This window comes from Panthera leo, chromosome B2 (genome assembly GCF_018350215.1).
Source record: "Panthera leo isolate Ple1 chromosome B2, P.leo_Ple1_pat1.1, whole genome shotgun sequence".
Classification (NCBI taxonomy): domain Eukaryota; kingdom Metazoa; phylum Chordata; class Mammalia; order Carnivora; family Felidae; genus Panthera; species Panthera leo.
Genome location: NC_056683.1, coordinates 40,931,050 through 40,944,165, shown reverse-complemented (window position 1 = coordinate 40,944,165; position 13,116 = coordinate 40,931,050). Strand labels below are relative to the sequence as shown.

The 13,116-nt window shown below is 54.9% G+C and overlaps 2 protein-coding genes and 1 long non-coding RNA gene across 3 annotated transcripts in view; 1 reads left to right on the top strand and 2 right to left on the bottom strand.

Annotated features, from left to right (window-relative positions):
* The window catches only part of CUL9 (cullin 9), a 37,239-nt gene extending 37,173 nt beyond the window's left edge, over positions 1-66 (bottom strand). Inside the window, exon 1 of the mRNA XM_042938837.1 lies at positions 16-66. The gene's annotated coding sequence lies outside the window, so the exon portion shown is untranslated. The remainder of the gene's footprint in view (positions 1-15) is intronic.
* Positions 67-706: 640 nt separating this feature from the next.
* Positions 707-10,551, bottom strand: SRF (serum response factor). Its single transcript, XM_042938831.1, has 7 exons — positions 9,709-10,551; positions 7,798-8,064; positions 5,727-5,988; positions 5,045-5,164; positions 3,836-4,027; positions 3,357-3,433; positions 707-3,150 (listed from the first exon to the last, which is right to left on the bottom strand). Exons 1-7 carry the CDS (start codon positions 10,228-10,230, stop codon positions 3,055-3,057), a joined length of 1,536 nt encoding a protein of 511 aa, XP_042794765.1. The 5' UTR covers positions 10,231-10,551; the 3' UTR covers positions 707-3,054.
* LOC122219938 lies at positions 7,001-11,554 on the top strand. The gene is made up of 3 exons (XR_006202614.1): positions 7,001-7,330; positions 10,636-10,824; positions 11,203-11,554. It is a non-coding gene; the product is annotated as an uncharacterized LOC122219938 (long non-coding RNA).
* Positions 11,555-13,116: the final 1,562 nt, after the last annotated feature.

Below are 13,116 nucleotides of genomic sequence, written 5' to 3'. Positions count from 1 at the left end.
GGACCCTCCTCTCACCTCCCACCGCCCAGCTTGGCCCTCGCTGGGAGCCAGCGGCCGGTCCCGCCGTCCTGGCCCCGCCTCTTCAGCAGCTCCCTTCCGGGTCACACGGCGAGGGAGGGCCCGGCCCGGCTTCTACGGGTCCCCCAGCGGCCCACAGTCGAGCGTGGCGGAAGGGCGCGCGAGTGGAGCATGCGTAGTGGCCGCGTCGCTGCGTTGGGGGCGCGCTGCAGTCAGAGGCGGCGCTCGCTGTCGCGTTGCTCCTCGTTGCAGAAGTACGCAGCGCTTTCCCTCCATCACCTCGGAAGCAGCATTGGCATACAGTGGGTCGGCTTCCCCATCCACCAGAAACCTACACCTTCAGCCCGGAGCTGTCCTTTGAGTTTTCACGAGGTCACGTGGCCATGAGTTTCCCAAACCCAAACTCCTTAAGCAGTGCTTTGGCTTGGTTGAGTCACTTTACCTATAAATTAATATGGCTCATCTGTGTGTTGGCCTAAACACCTAACAAAACCATGCACAACGATAAAGGCTCCAGTTCCCCGAAATGTTCCTTAGATTAAGCCGCAGGGCAGCCCAAAGCACCCCTTAGCTTTGCCCTTGTTCTCATCAAGCAGCCAGGCTTGCATCTCAGAGCAACGTTTAGAGTTTGATTCCTTTTCATTCTTCCCTCCCTCCCTACACGGAGAAACGGAGGCAAAGACCCCACTGTCTGTGCACAAAAATGATACATTTATTGAAAGAGTATTTTTTTAATACAAAAGAAAGCTCTGTACATAGGACTGTGACCATGTCCACTATTCCTGGGTCAGCATCCCAGGGGAAGTAGAAACCACTTACATACACACTCCACATTCATACACACACACGCACACACACACACTCAGGCACACACACTTGCACACACATGCACACGCGCACGCACATACACACACGCACTCCAGAGCCACCAAGGAAGGGAAACACCAAGGGTTGCTGCACATATAAATGCCACCTCATCCCTGACACACACATGTTCTCCCAAGGCCACGCTCACACAACACACATTATAAGCACTTTGCCTGATTCACTCACTGGGTCTGTCTTTCGTGAGAAGGAGAGGAGGAATTCATCAGTCTCCTTCCCTGGGTGGGGGAGTGGGGAGTGAGTGAATGATCGTGGAGTGAAACAAGAGCAGAGAAAGGGGGCTGGGCAGTTACAGACCTGAGTCCCAAGCTCCCCCACTCTCTGGCCCCTGATTTGCCATGCCCCAGCCTTGTAAGCCACCCATAAACCCCAGCTATCTCCAGGAGAAAGCCCAGAATGGTGACTTCCATCTTGGTACCCCAAACTGGGGCAAGACAGCAATGGGGGTTAGAGGTTACAGGGGTTCTCAAACATGTCGGCAAATCATCCCCTTGATAACTAGGCTGTGCACAAAAACTTCCCCCACCCCTTCACCTAATCACAGAAGCAGGATTGTTCTTCCTGAAGGCAGTCACAGGGGTTAATAAAACTCCACCCCAACTGCTGCCCTGTTCTGAAAAAAAGCTCCCTTTCTGGATATAGGGGTTGAAGGTAGGCTCTGACACAGGGTAAAAGACCCTCCCCCTATGCTGGCCCATCCTCAAGGTCTACCCCGTAGCGGGCAGAGTGGGGTAGGGCACGGCCCCTGTACAAATTACATAAATACTGAGGTTACACTTAGAAAAATAAAGTCATTTTCTTCAAGGCTTTTTGTCTTAATTTAAAAAAGTTACAGTAGCTGCTCACTCCCTGGGAGAGCTGCCCATTTCTGGCTCCCCTATCTCTATACTCAGCCCAAGAGCTGCTCCCATTTCTTCTGCCCCCCATTCCTGCCTCTCACCCCCTCCCAGACCCCACCCTGCTCACTGCAACTTGGGCCCCAGGCAGCTGCAGGCCTGGGGGAGCGCAAGGCTGCAATGCCCATGTGTGTGGCACAAATGAAGTCAGTTGCCTCTACCTGACACCCTCCCACCCCCGCCCCCACATTTGGTCTCCCTCTTCCCTCTCCCTTGCAACAGCCCTAAAGGGCAAAAAGAGACCCAGGGCTGTGGGTCACCCTCCCCACCCCGTTGGGGCATGGCCTGAGGGCCCCTCCCCCGGTTTTCTCCTGGAAACAACCCAGGACCGGGCAATCCCAGAATCTCCCCTACACACTGGTGGGCCCCGAGCTCATGGGGTGGCTCTGTCCCCAGAGGCCCAGCCAGTTCCGGGGAGCCCCAGGGCTCCCCAGGGAAGGGGAGCTTGGGGAGGGAGGGGGACGAGAAAAACGCCATAAAAAAAAGTTTAAATATTTTAAAAATATATATTTATAGATTTGTTTTCACTTCGTCTCCTCAAATAAAAAGTTCAAAATCAACTTTAAGTAAAGCAGCTGGGAGGAGAGGGGGGGAAGACAGGGTGAGAGGGAACACTGGTGGTTCCCTCCAACCCGGGAGTCCCTGGAGTCCCAAGGGGATTGGCAAGGCAGGGCAGGGCAGATGGCCCCAGAAACCTGCTCTGTGCACAGGCCCAGTTCTCAGGAGCTGCAGAGACAACGGGGCGGCAGCGTGAGGGAAGAAGCCCCATCTCCCCAGGTGGCTCCCTGAGGGGCAGGGGTAGGGCTCTTTTTGTCCAGCCTGTGACAGACACAGGGCTGACACAGAGTCAGCAAGGCTGGGAGAGGACCCCAACTGCTTCCTCAGGGGGAACACAGTGCCTAGTCCCACAGAGGCCTGTGTGTGGGAAGGTGGGGCACGGTCCCATTGGATAAGCTAATACTCATGGCAAACATGGAGCCAAGCTGGCAAGGGGAGTCTGAGGCGGGAGGACAGCCCCACCATCAACAGAAAATGGGAGGTGGAGCTAGGAGGGGAGGGTGAGGGAGGACGGGGTGGAGGGCAGGCTGGCCCATTTCTTTGGCTGGAGTGAGAGGGCTCAGTCCCGTGGCTGCCCACTCCTCCTCCCTGCCTCCCTCCTGCGGCCCGTCAACGTGTGTGTAAAGAAAACGTGAAAAGGCAACAATAAATAAGTGGTGCCATCCCTTGGGCCATCTGTCCAGGGCGGCAGGGCGGATCAGTCACTCTTGGTGCTGTGGGCGGCGTCCAGGTTCACCACCTGTAACTCGGTGAGGTTGCTGCTGCTCCCAGCCTGCTGCCCTATCACAGCCATCTGGAGGGAAAAGGATGTGTAAGGAAGAGGGACCAGCCAGGGGAAGCTCCCACTGCTTGCCTGCCTGTCCACCACAGGCCTGACCAGGAAAACAGGCCTCCTGACTAGGGATCTTGGCTTTGACCAATAGGTAAATTGAATCCCCAAGGTCAAGATAAAGAAATGGCTGGCTGGCTGGCATGGGGTGAAGGGTGCCCCCCACCTACCTGGTGAAGCTGAACTGCAGAAACAGGGATCTGCACTGTCCCAGATGGTGCCGTCAGGAACACCTGGGGGACACCACCTGCAGTGGGAAACCACAAAAGATACTCAAATCGCCTGCTCAAGTGAAACTTCCAGATTATCGGAGAAGTGATGATAAATGCACAAGTGACCCGGTAAGTCTCAGACGTACGTGCCCAAAGGTGAGTGTCCAAATGTGTCCGTGTCCATGTGTGCATGTAGGTATGCGTTTTCAAGAGTGCACATGTAGCCTAGTGAACAGCTATGGGTGTCAAAATATATGTGCAAGCATCCGTGTGTGTGTGTGTGTGTGTGTGTGTGTGTGTGTAGGTATATGTGTGGACATCCTAGTTTGTGTATGTGAATGTGTACACCTAGGTGTATATGTGGGGGACCATTTGAGTATGTGGGTATATAAGGGAGGAAATGGTCCTCCTTTTCTCAGCCCCACCCCACAACTCACCTTGTTCCTGGACCTGGCTGTGGGACACCTGCATGGTGGATGGCGCCTGGGAGAAGGCATTGAGCACGGTGAGGCTGCCATCAGCCAAGCCCGAGGTGGGTGCATACATCACCGCATGGGGACTAGGGTACATCATGTGGCCGCCCACAGTTGTGGGCACGGATGACGTCATGATGGTGGCGGGCAATGTCACTGGCAAACACAGACACACATCTGTGAGGTTGGCACTGGCCCCCATCCCACTCCCAGGAATTCCAGGACTCCAGAGCCCTCATGCCACTTCCCAGGTCAGAAGTAGGAGAAGACTCATTCCTCTGCTCCCTTTCATCAACTAAGAAAAGCCTTATTTTTTTCTTGAACACAAGAGCACCAACCTTTAATTGTATCCTATCACATTGTACCATTCAATTGTCTATCTGCTGAATTCTTTGTTCCAAGACCCTAAGGCCCTGGGAAAAACAAAGATTACAATGACTGACCCACTCTAAGGAAACTCACATACTCCCTTTTCAGGGGGTTCCATTATCCCATTTTTATTTGTTCTCACTTCTCCCTCTTTCTAAACGTGTGGCTAACAAACTCATCTTTTAAACATCAAACGTTAACGTGCATAAGGTCACCTGGGATCTTGTTAAAAAGCAGATTCTAGTTCAGTAGGTTTGGGGTAAGACTTAAGAGTCTGCATTTCTATCAAGCTCCCAGATGATGCTAGGCTTCTGTCCATAGACCACACCTTGTGTAACAAGACTGTCACTAACAAGAACTTAAAATTAATTTTATTTTGAAAGTGTCTCATCATTTCTGAAATGACTAGAGACACCAAGAGGAATTACAGCTACTCAGAACCTAGGATACCCTCCCACAAGGAAACTGCTTTATAAATCTTTCCTGATAATTAAGCAAACATGTGTCTTTGGGCAAGTAACTTCTTTCTGGGCCTCCAGCTTCTCATCTGAATGAAGAGAAGCATGGCCTCAATGCTCCCTAATTTCTTCCTGGAATCCATAGCCCTACCACAGGGCAGGATTCCAAACCCAGCCATCCTCACCTGAATTTCCCATAAGGATTAGAATAAGGGTTAAGCCAAATGCCTCCATCTCCACATTAAGAAATTCTCAGACCTTAGTTATAGGAGGGATATTGCTGGGCACTTTGCTGCTAGGCCTCATGAATGAGGCAGGGCAGGGAGGTGAGAGTTTTGAGCTATACCTGTCCCGCTGGAGGAGGTCTGCGTGAGGTCTGTGCTGCTGTCGCGAGAGGGAGACGCTTGCTGTGGGGCCTGGTGCACCTGAATGGCCTGCACTGGGACCTGCTGGGCCACTGCCCCACCTATGAGACACAGAGACTTACTCATGTTCTGTCCTACCCATCCACCACCTGCACCAAGTACCCACAAACAACCCTAGGCCCAGGGTCTGGCACACTGCTCCCCAACTCCCATAGCTATCTTTCCTGGGAGCTAAACAGGCCCTTTGTGTCCTGAATCTTGTCTCCATGGGTTTCTGCCCTCTGCTCGTGCCCTTCCCTCCTCCTCCCACCCCAGGCCTTGCCTCTGCCTCCTTGGTTGACATAGGAGCTAGCACTGAACCATCAAGGACATGACCTATCCTCCACTCAAGGTAGGGAAGTGGTGGAATGTCTATGGTCCCTGTGGCAGTGGGGGGCACAGGGCGGGGCTAGCTAGACAAGGCCAGAGAGTATGGTTGAAACTTATTGACAAGGATAATAGCGGTCCCAGTGGGGAAGGGTGTGCCTACCAGTGAGATATAAGAGGCTTCTCTCAGGCTCTGGCCCCTGCCCACCCTCCTTCTAGCAGGGAAAGAGGTTCTCCTTGTGCCAGCCCTAAACCCACTCTTGGCACGCTCAGTTTGCCCCTTGTGACTTGACTCACCGGGCATGAGGGTGAAGCTGGTAGGCAGCTGCATGAGGCCTCCGGAGGAGACAGGGCCACTGCCTGTACTCTTCAGCACAGTCCCGTTGGCACTGCTGACAGCACTGGGGCTGACGCTAGCAGACACTGGTGCCAGGTAGTTCGTGATGGGGAAGGAGGGGCCGCTGCTGACTTGCATGGTGGTAGAGGTGCTGGGTGCTGTTTGGATGGTGGAGGTGGTACCCGGCAGGTTGGTGACTGTGAACGCGGGTTTCGGTGTGTCCTACACCCAGAGGAAAGATGCAGCAGTGAGCCTCTACCGGACCCTGCCCCTGCAGAAGCTTTGTGTGGCGTGACACAACCCAGACTGGAACCAGTGAGCTTGGGTTCAAACCCCAGCTCTGCCATTTACCTGCCGTCTGACCCCTGGGCAAGTTACTGAGCTGCTGAACTTCAGTTTCCCGTCTGTAAAAGGAGAAGACCTACCCCCATAGGTGTTGTGAAGATTAATAGGTTAACACACATAAAGTTCCTGACACCTAAAAAGAGCAGTAAGTATTTGCTGCTCTGCTGAGGATACCATCCCAATTCCCCGAATTCTCTGCCCCAGTGAACTGTGGTAAATCACATCGGCTGGGGGACCAGGACACAGGGGTCTATTCCCGGCTCTGGCAGTAATCATCTATGTGACCCTGGGGAAATCACTTCCTCTTTCCGAGCCTCAGTTCTCCTCTTCTGTAAACATGAGGGGGCTGGGCTACTATGTCCTTTAAAAAATCTTTCCAGCTCTGATTTGCCAGGCTTCTGAGATAGGGACAAGAGTTTTTCAGGGAATTTAGGGTTTCAGAGAGATCTTGGGTGTTTGGCAATTAAGCACTCATGCCAAATACTTAACGATTTAAACTATCAATGGAATTTTTTAAATACATAATTTATTATTATTTTTATGTTTGTTTATTTATTTATTTTGAGAGAGCACGTGTGCACATGGGGGAAGGGCAGAGAGAGAGAATCCCAAGCAGGTTGTCAGCCCGAAGCCTGAGGCAGAGCTTTATCTCACTAACCAGGAGATAGTGACCTGGGCTGAAATTAAGAGTCAGATGCTCAACCGACTGAGCCCGTATTAAATAGGCGCTCCTATTAAACTACCAAAGGAATTTATTCCTTCAACAAAGTTCCCTGGGAATAAATGAGCCCTACTGCTTCAAGAGTTTGCAATTACAGATGATATGCCAGTAAGAGGGGGTATCCCGGAGCACTGACCCTCCCCTCAGCGAGCCTTTGTTCTTAGAAGGGGAAGGAGGAAGCCACAGACTGAGAACCAAGCCCAGAGAACTGAGGGGGTTCAAATACTGGGGGTGGGTCAGTGCGGGATGTTTGCTAGGCAGCTCAGCTCGAAGCCTCTGATTGGCGAAGGCGTTGCTAAGGCAAACAGTGCCGCTTCCTCCGATTGGCCAGTTAGTGAAGGGCCACCCGGAAGGTGGGGCTCCCCAGAGGAGCAATGGAGGAAGCCCCGCCCCCTCTCCTTACCGGGAAGAGGAAGGGGGAGGCGTAACTAGGGCCAGCATCCCTAGCAGCAGCGAATACACTCCCTAAACGTGCCCAGGCCCGGACATCCTGAAGAGGTAGGCGGCTGGCTAGTAAGGTAGTCTCCAGCCCAGTCAACGAGCCCGCCTGTCGACAGTGCTGGGTTCCCAGGACCCTGGAGCCCACGAGTGCTTCCTTCCTACTCCCTGGCAACTCAGCCCGCTGCGAGGGCAGGGCTAAGCTACGCCCCCGCCCCCAGCAGGGAGACAGCTGGCGGGAGGAATGCAAGGGCCCTGCCAGGCGGGCGGGCTGCAGGCGGGAGGCCGGCCTGGAGCCGGAGCCGGCCTTATAAGGGCACGGAGGCCGCCCGCTTATCTAGGGGGCCGGCCTCCTGTCAGGATGGCGAGGATGGACACCTGTCCCCTAGGATGAGGGGCACTAACCCGGCTCCATCCCACCTCGGTGGGCACCTATCCTGAGTGAGGGAGAGACGGGGACCCCCCTCCCCTCTCTGCCGGTGAAGTCCCTCCCCTTCCTTCCCCTCAGATAGGCGACCCAAACACACCTTGGTCTCCCCACTGCTGTCGGACTCCGACACCTGGTAGGTGAGGTCTGTCTCTTCAAAGCCCGTGGCACTCATTCTCTGGTCTGTGGTGGGGTCTGAACGGGGTGGAGAGTCTGGCGAGTTGAGGCAGGTCTGAATCAGTGCCTTGCCAGTCTCACTGGTGATCATTGGCTGCAGTTTGCGGGTGGCAAAGGTATACACATGGCCTGTTTCACTGGCCACCAGCAACAGCACCTGTGTCCCTGTCAGCGTGGACAGCTCATAGGCCTGGGGGTAGGGGGGAGGAGATGGGTAGGTCAGCCAAACTATTTCTCTCTACCTTCCTTGGGAAGTAGGGAAGAAAAGAAATACACAGTGATCTCAACCCCCTGTCCGCCCCCCCTGTCCCCCAGGGACCTTCCTCTCCAGTGACTGGGGCAGGGAAAGGGTCTATCAAGATATCTGGAAGTGAGCTGGAGAGCAGAAGAACTACCATGCTCCTCCTCTGAGGAGCAGCCACTGACCTGCAGATACCTCAGGCACAGTCACAGCCCCCTAGTGACAGAATATATAACCTCAGGGGACTTGGGGTGGCAGGGGGCAGGTAGCTGCTCCTGACTACAGCTTAGTGCCAAGAGCCTCATGGAGAGAGGGCTCTCACCCACTCTTCACTGTCACAGGAACCAAACTGAAGTTGCTATCACACTGTAAGTCGCATTAGGGATAAGGGGCCACACCACGTAAGTTCTAAGCTGTCCCATGTTTCTTCCCAGAAACCACACAAGCCCTAACCTGCTGCCATTTGTCCTTCTGCCCTATAATACTGTGCTACCCCCTTTTTTCTTTCTTTGTCTTGATGCAGTAGCATCTGGAATGATGGGAGAGGAGACGGGGGCTAGATTAGCAGCTACCACCCTTCCATGAGCCCAGGAAAGAAACCAAGGGTGGCCCCATGGATGGTATCCTTACTCTCCCAAAAGTTCCACAACCCACCTTGGAAGCAGCTCTAGTTTCTATAGGGGACAGAAATAAACACTATCCAATGTCCCCAGGGTTCTAGCTTGTTTCCCAGTTCACCTGCTTCCACCCCTTCCCATATCTTCTACACCTCAAGACGGCTCCTTTCTTCATCCCTATTGACTGGATTGCTGGCTGGAAGAGGAAGAATTTCTAGGTACCTCTGCAAACCTCCCTGCCTTCCCCCCAAACTCCATGCACAGATTCTCCCTAGGGCTGGAAACACCACTTGTCCCAAAGGCAGATGGTTCTGAAGTCTGTCCTGCAGAGAGTGTGCGGGTTTCCAGTGGATGCAAAGGAAGACACATGGCCATCGCTCGACTCAGTCCCTGCTGCTCAGGGCAGCATCAGTTCTCCTGCCTTGCTCCCTTACCTGGGGCTCTTAAGCCCCATTCGGTCATCATACCTGTCAGTCCTTCCAGCCAGCACTACTCTTGTGGTGCCCACCTTCTTCCCACACATGCTGGCTCATTGTTGTTACAGAGCTTCAGCCTCTTCACCTCCATACCTTCCCTTGGCCCCCTGCTTTTCCAGCACCCTCCCCCGAACACCAGAAGGCATTGGATCTAGTGACCCCCGCGTCTCATTAACCACCTTCCAAGCAGCCTCCAAGCTTCCCACAACCACTCTTCACCCCTTCACTCCGCAAGGGCCCCGTTCCTCTCTCGCGCCCGTCACTCCCACCTCGGCGCCTTTCCCCTCTTCTCTGGACGTTCGCGGCATCTCCCCTCTCCCCACATTTCCTTAGCGCCCCTCCCCTCTCGCCCTCCTGGGGTAACAGCTATACCCTCCCACACAGCTCCTGCAGACTCGCCGCCTCTCACCTCCGCCTCGGCTCTGCCTTCCTCCCGGGCTCCCCCTGCGCGTCCCCACCCTCCGTGTCCCCGGTGGCCGGCCAGCCTCCCGGCCCGGTACCTTCTTCATGATGCCCGTCTTCCTCTTGCTGAAGGTCGTGTAGCGCCGCAGTTTGTTGTCGATGAACTCCATCTTGATCTTCACGCGGCCCCGAGTCTTCTTACCCGGCTTGGCCCCGCTCACCGCGCCGCTCACCGGCCCATAGCCCCCGGTGGCCGCCGCCGCCGCCTCGGGCCCACCGACCACCACGCCGAGCTCCATCTCGCTCAGGCTCCGCTTCAGGCCGCGCCGCTCCGCGCCCAGCTCCTCCTCCTCACCCGACTCCGAGTCGCCCTCGCTGCCGCTGTAGAGGGCCCCCGCGGTGGGCGCCGGGGTGGTTGTCGCTGCTGCTGCAGCCTCCCTCTCGAGGCGGCCCGGCCCGAGCCCCGCGCCGTTCCCGGGAACCCGGCCCCCGTTAGCCCCGCGAGTCCCGCCGCCGCCGCCGCCACCTCCCGGCCGCCCCGTCGGGGTCCGGTTCAGGCTGCCCCCCAGGGCCGAGCCCCGGCCCAGCGCCGCCGCGGCCCCAGCTTGGCTCGGTAACATGGCGCTCAATGCAGGAGGGCGGACGGGCAGTCAGCGAGGAATCGGAGCCGCCGCCGCCACCGCCATCGGCTTCCCGGCTCAACCCGGCACTCCCGCTGCTACTAGAGCCTCTATCGCTGCCGCCGCCGCCGCCGCTGCAAACCCGGGGCCCCTGCACGCCCGGGCCGACCTGGGCCCTCACTTTCCTGCCCCTGTGGCCCGGGTTGCCCCAGGCCGCTCGGAGCGCCCCCTGTCCGTATGCTAGGGCGGCGCGCCCGGCGGCCGTCAGCGTCCCCCGGGGGGCAGGGGCTGCTGGCCGCGGCCGAGACGGCGGGTGGAGGGGGCCGGGACCACGCGCTGGCGGCGGAGGGATCCCCCGACCCTTCCCCCCATATAAAGAGATACAATGTTTCCTTTTATGGCGAGGCCGCTCCTTATATGGTGAGCCCCTGCGCCCCCGCCGCATTGGTCCGTGGTTCCGGCACCTCCGCTCCCCATTGGCCCACAGGGAGCGCTTATTTGCATAGACATACCGAACTCGCTGCTGTCATCCCGCGTCAGACGGCGACTCCGAAAGGGGAGGAGCCGACGCCTCTTAAAGGAACAGGAGAGGAGGTACGACTCCGCCCCCCTGACCGGAGAATGGTGGAGAGAATTGGGAGGAACCTGCTGAGGGGAAGCCTGGGAGTGGACCGGAGTTCAGTCCCGCGGAGAAATGCGAGCAGCACTAGAAACCCGGCATTAGAAGGGCTGGAAGCAAACACTGGGGTAGTTCCTGAGTGGATTGTGCGTGTTGCAGTAAATGATATAATGCAGCCCAAATTCCAAGGGAGTGCAGGGATTGGAGCACTTCCCCACGCCTTCCTAAGGGAGGCAAAATTTACTGGCTGAGCCGAGGAGGCTTGGGTCCCTGGCGTCCAGACTTGTCGCTTCCCCGCTGCTCCAACCCTTCCCCTCCCCCCGACTTCCTTTCCCTTTCCCTCTTTTTTCCAGGCAACGACACTTTCCCACCAGAACGGCTCCCCGGTCCTCATTCATCATCCTCTATACTGGAGGGATCTTTGGCAGACATACATCTGGAAAAGACCGGGGGGAGACAGTCGGCCTCCCAGTCCCCGAAGGGGGCAGGGAGACGAGATGAAGATCAGTGAAGACTTCCAGCTGCGGGCTGGGCTGGGGGAGGGGGTTGTCCCGGGGATAAAGCCCACCCTACCGCCAGTGCAAAGGCCTGGGAAAAAATAGAGCCAGACAGAAAGTTTCAGCAAATAAGCCAGCCAGCCAGCATGCGCTCGCGCACACACAGGCGCCCGCGCACACAAACGCACACACGCGCGCGCGCGCACACACACACACACACACACACACACACACACACACACACCCTTACCCTTCTATGGAAAGCCCACGAAGGGATGGACGGTTAGAACTGGAGCGCTGCAAAGCCCAGGTTCAGGGTTTGGGTCTGGATCTCAGCTCCAAGGCCGTGAAAATATCTTGCTTGGGCTTTGCAGTTACAGAAATTACTCAAATCTGCAATCAGCCCCTTTCTAGCCTGCGCCTGGAAATAAGGGTTCGACCTCTCCAAACTCCCATCATATTCCTCATTGTTGGTACCCATCCGCTGAGGTTCTTAATGCAAATTACATGAGATAAAGGCTGAAGCATAGAGTAAGTGGTCAGTTAATAGGAGCTCCTGGGGTAATCGATTCCTCCCCGGAATAAACATCGGGTTGTTTTGAAGGGGATGGGAGAGTGATACTTCCTTTCCTTACAAATTTTTGTGAAGACTAAATAAAGTTGTTGGTTTTGTTTGACCCATTAGTGGTAGTGGTAATGAAATGAATTTAGTGTACTGCAACCAGCATTTAAAATAATAAATGAGTACCACAAAAAGCAAGGGCAAATATTTTTGCATGAAACTTTTGTTTGCATTATTGTTAGGTTGAACCATGTAAAATTGCCATTTTATAGATCAAGAGGGTAGCATATTGTTGACTTCATATGGCTCAATATGTGTGTGTACTTGGTGATGATGTCAATTGCATTTCTCACTGTGAGCCACAGTCCAAAGACTGAGAATACTGAAACAAAGTATGTTCAAGTGATTTGTGAGACCTAATTGTGTGTGCGTATACACACACTCATCAAACCCCTAACTACAGGAAGGAATTAAGAGCTTCTACTCTTCCCCATTTCCCAATAGTTTCAAAGAGGTTTTTTTCCCCCCTAATTTACTCTACATAACAGGTAGTTTAACATATGGAATGTGTTAGCTCAAGAGGAAGAACAGGTCAAATACATAAATAGGTTCCAGAAGAGCTTTAGGGGCCACTAACCGTGCTTGGGCCTGTGATTTGCCTGAGCAGTACAGTTATAGAACCACAGCCCTGGGCTTTCATTCTTGCCTGACTTCTAAAGACTTTTGTGTTTGAGACCCCTAGTTTAGACACACGCATGGTTGATAACCCTTAGCAGTGGCACTCCAGAGGACAACTACCGTCTGCCACATCCACAGGGTATGGTGTGTGGAATGAGCACAGTTCTTAGCTTCCCTTCAAATAGATTGACCTCTCCCACTTCACCCAATCCCTGGGCCATTGCACACCAGCATTAGTGCCCCAGCTCCTTTGCCTGATTGGGATGGCTTCATTTTACATAAAAATCTGGATTCTCCCAATTAGAATTTTTAGCAACTCCTGGTCTATGCACCCGCAAGAGCACTATAGCCCGGAGCTGAATTGAATGGTGGCCACAGCAGAGGCTTCTGCTGTCAGGTTCACTATAGACTCCACACAGCTCACTGAGCTCAGATAAGTGCCCCGCCTGGCCTCTCTGGAATGTGAGTTTGGTGCTTCTCTGATAAGGCCTGTATCACAGTAACCCCTTGGAATATGGGCGCTCATGTCT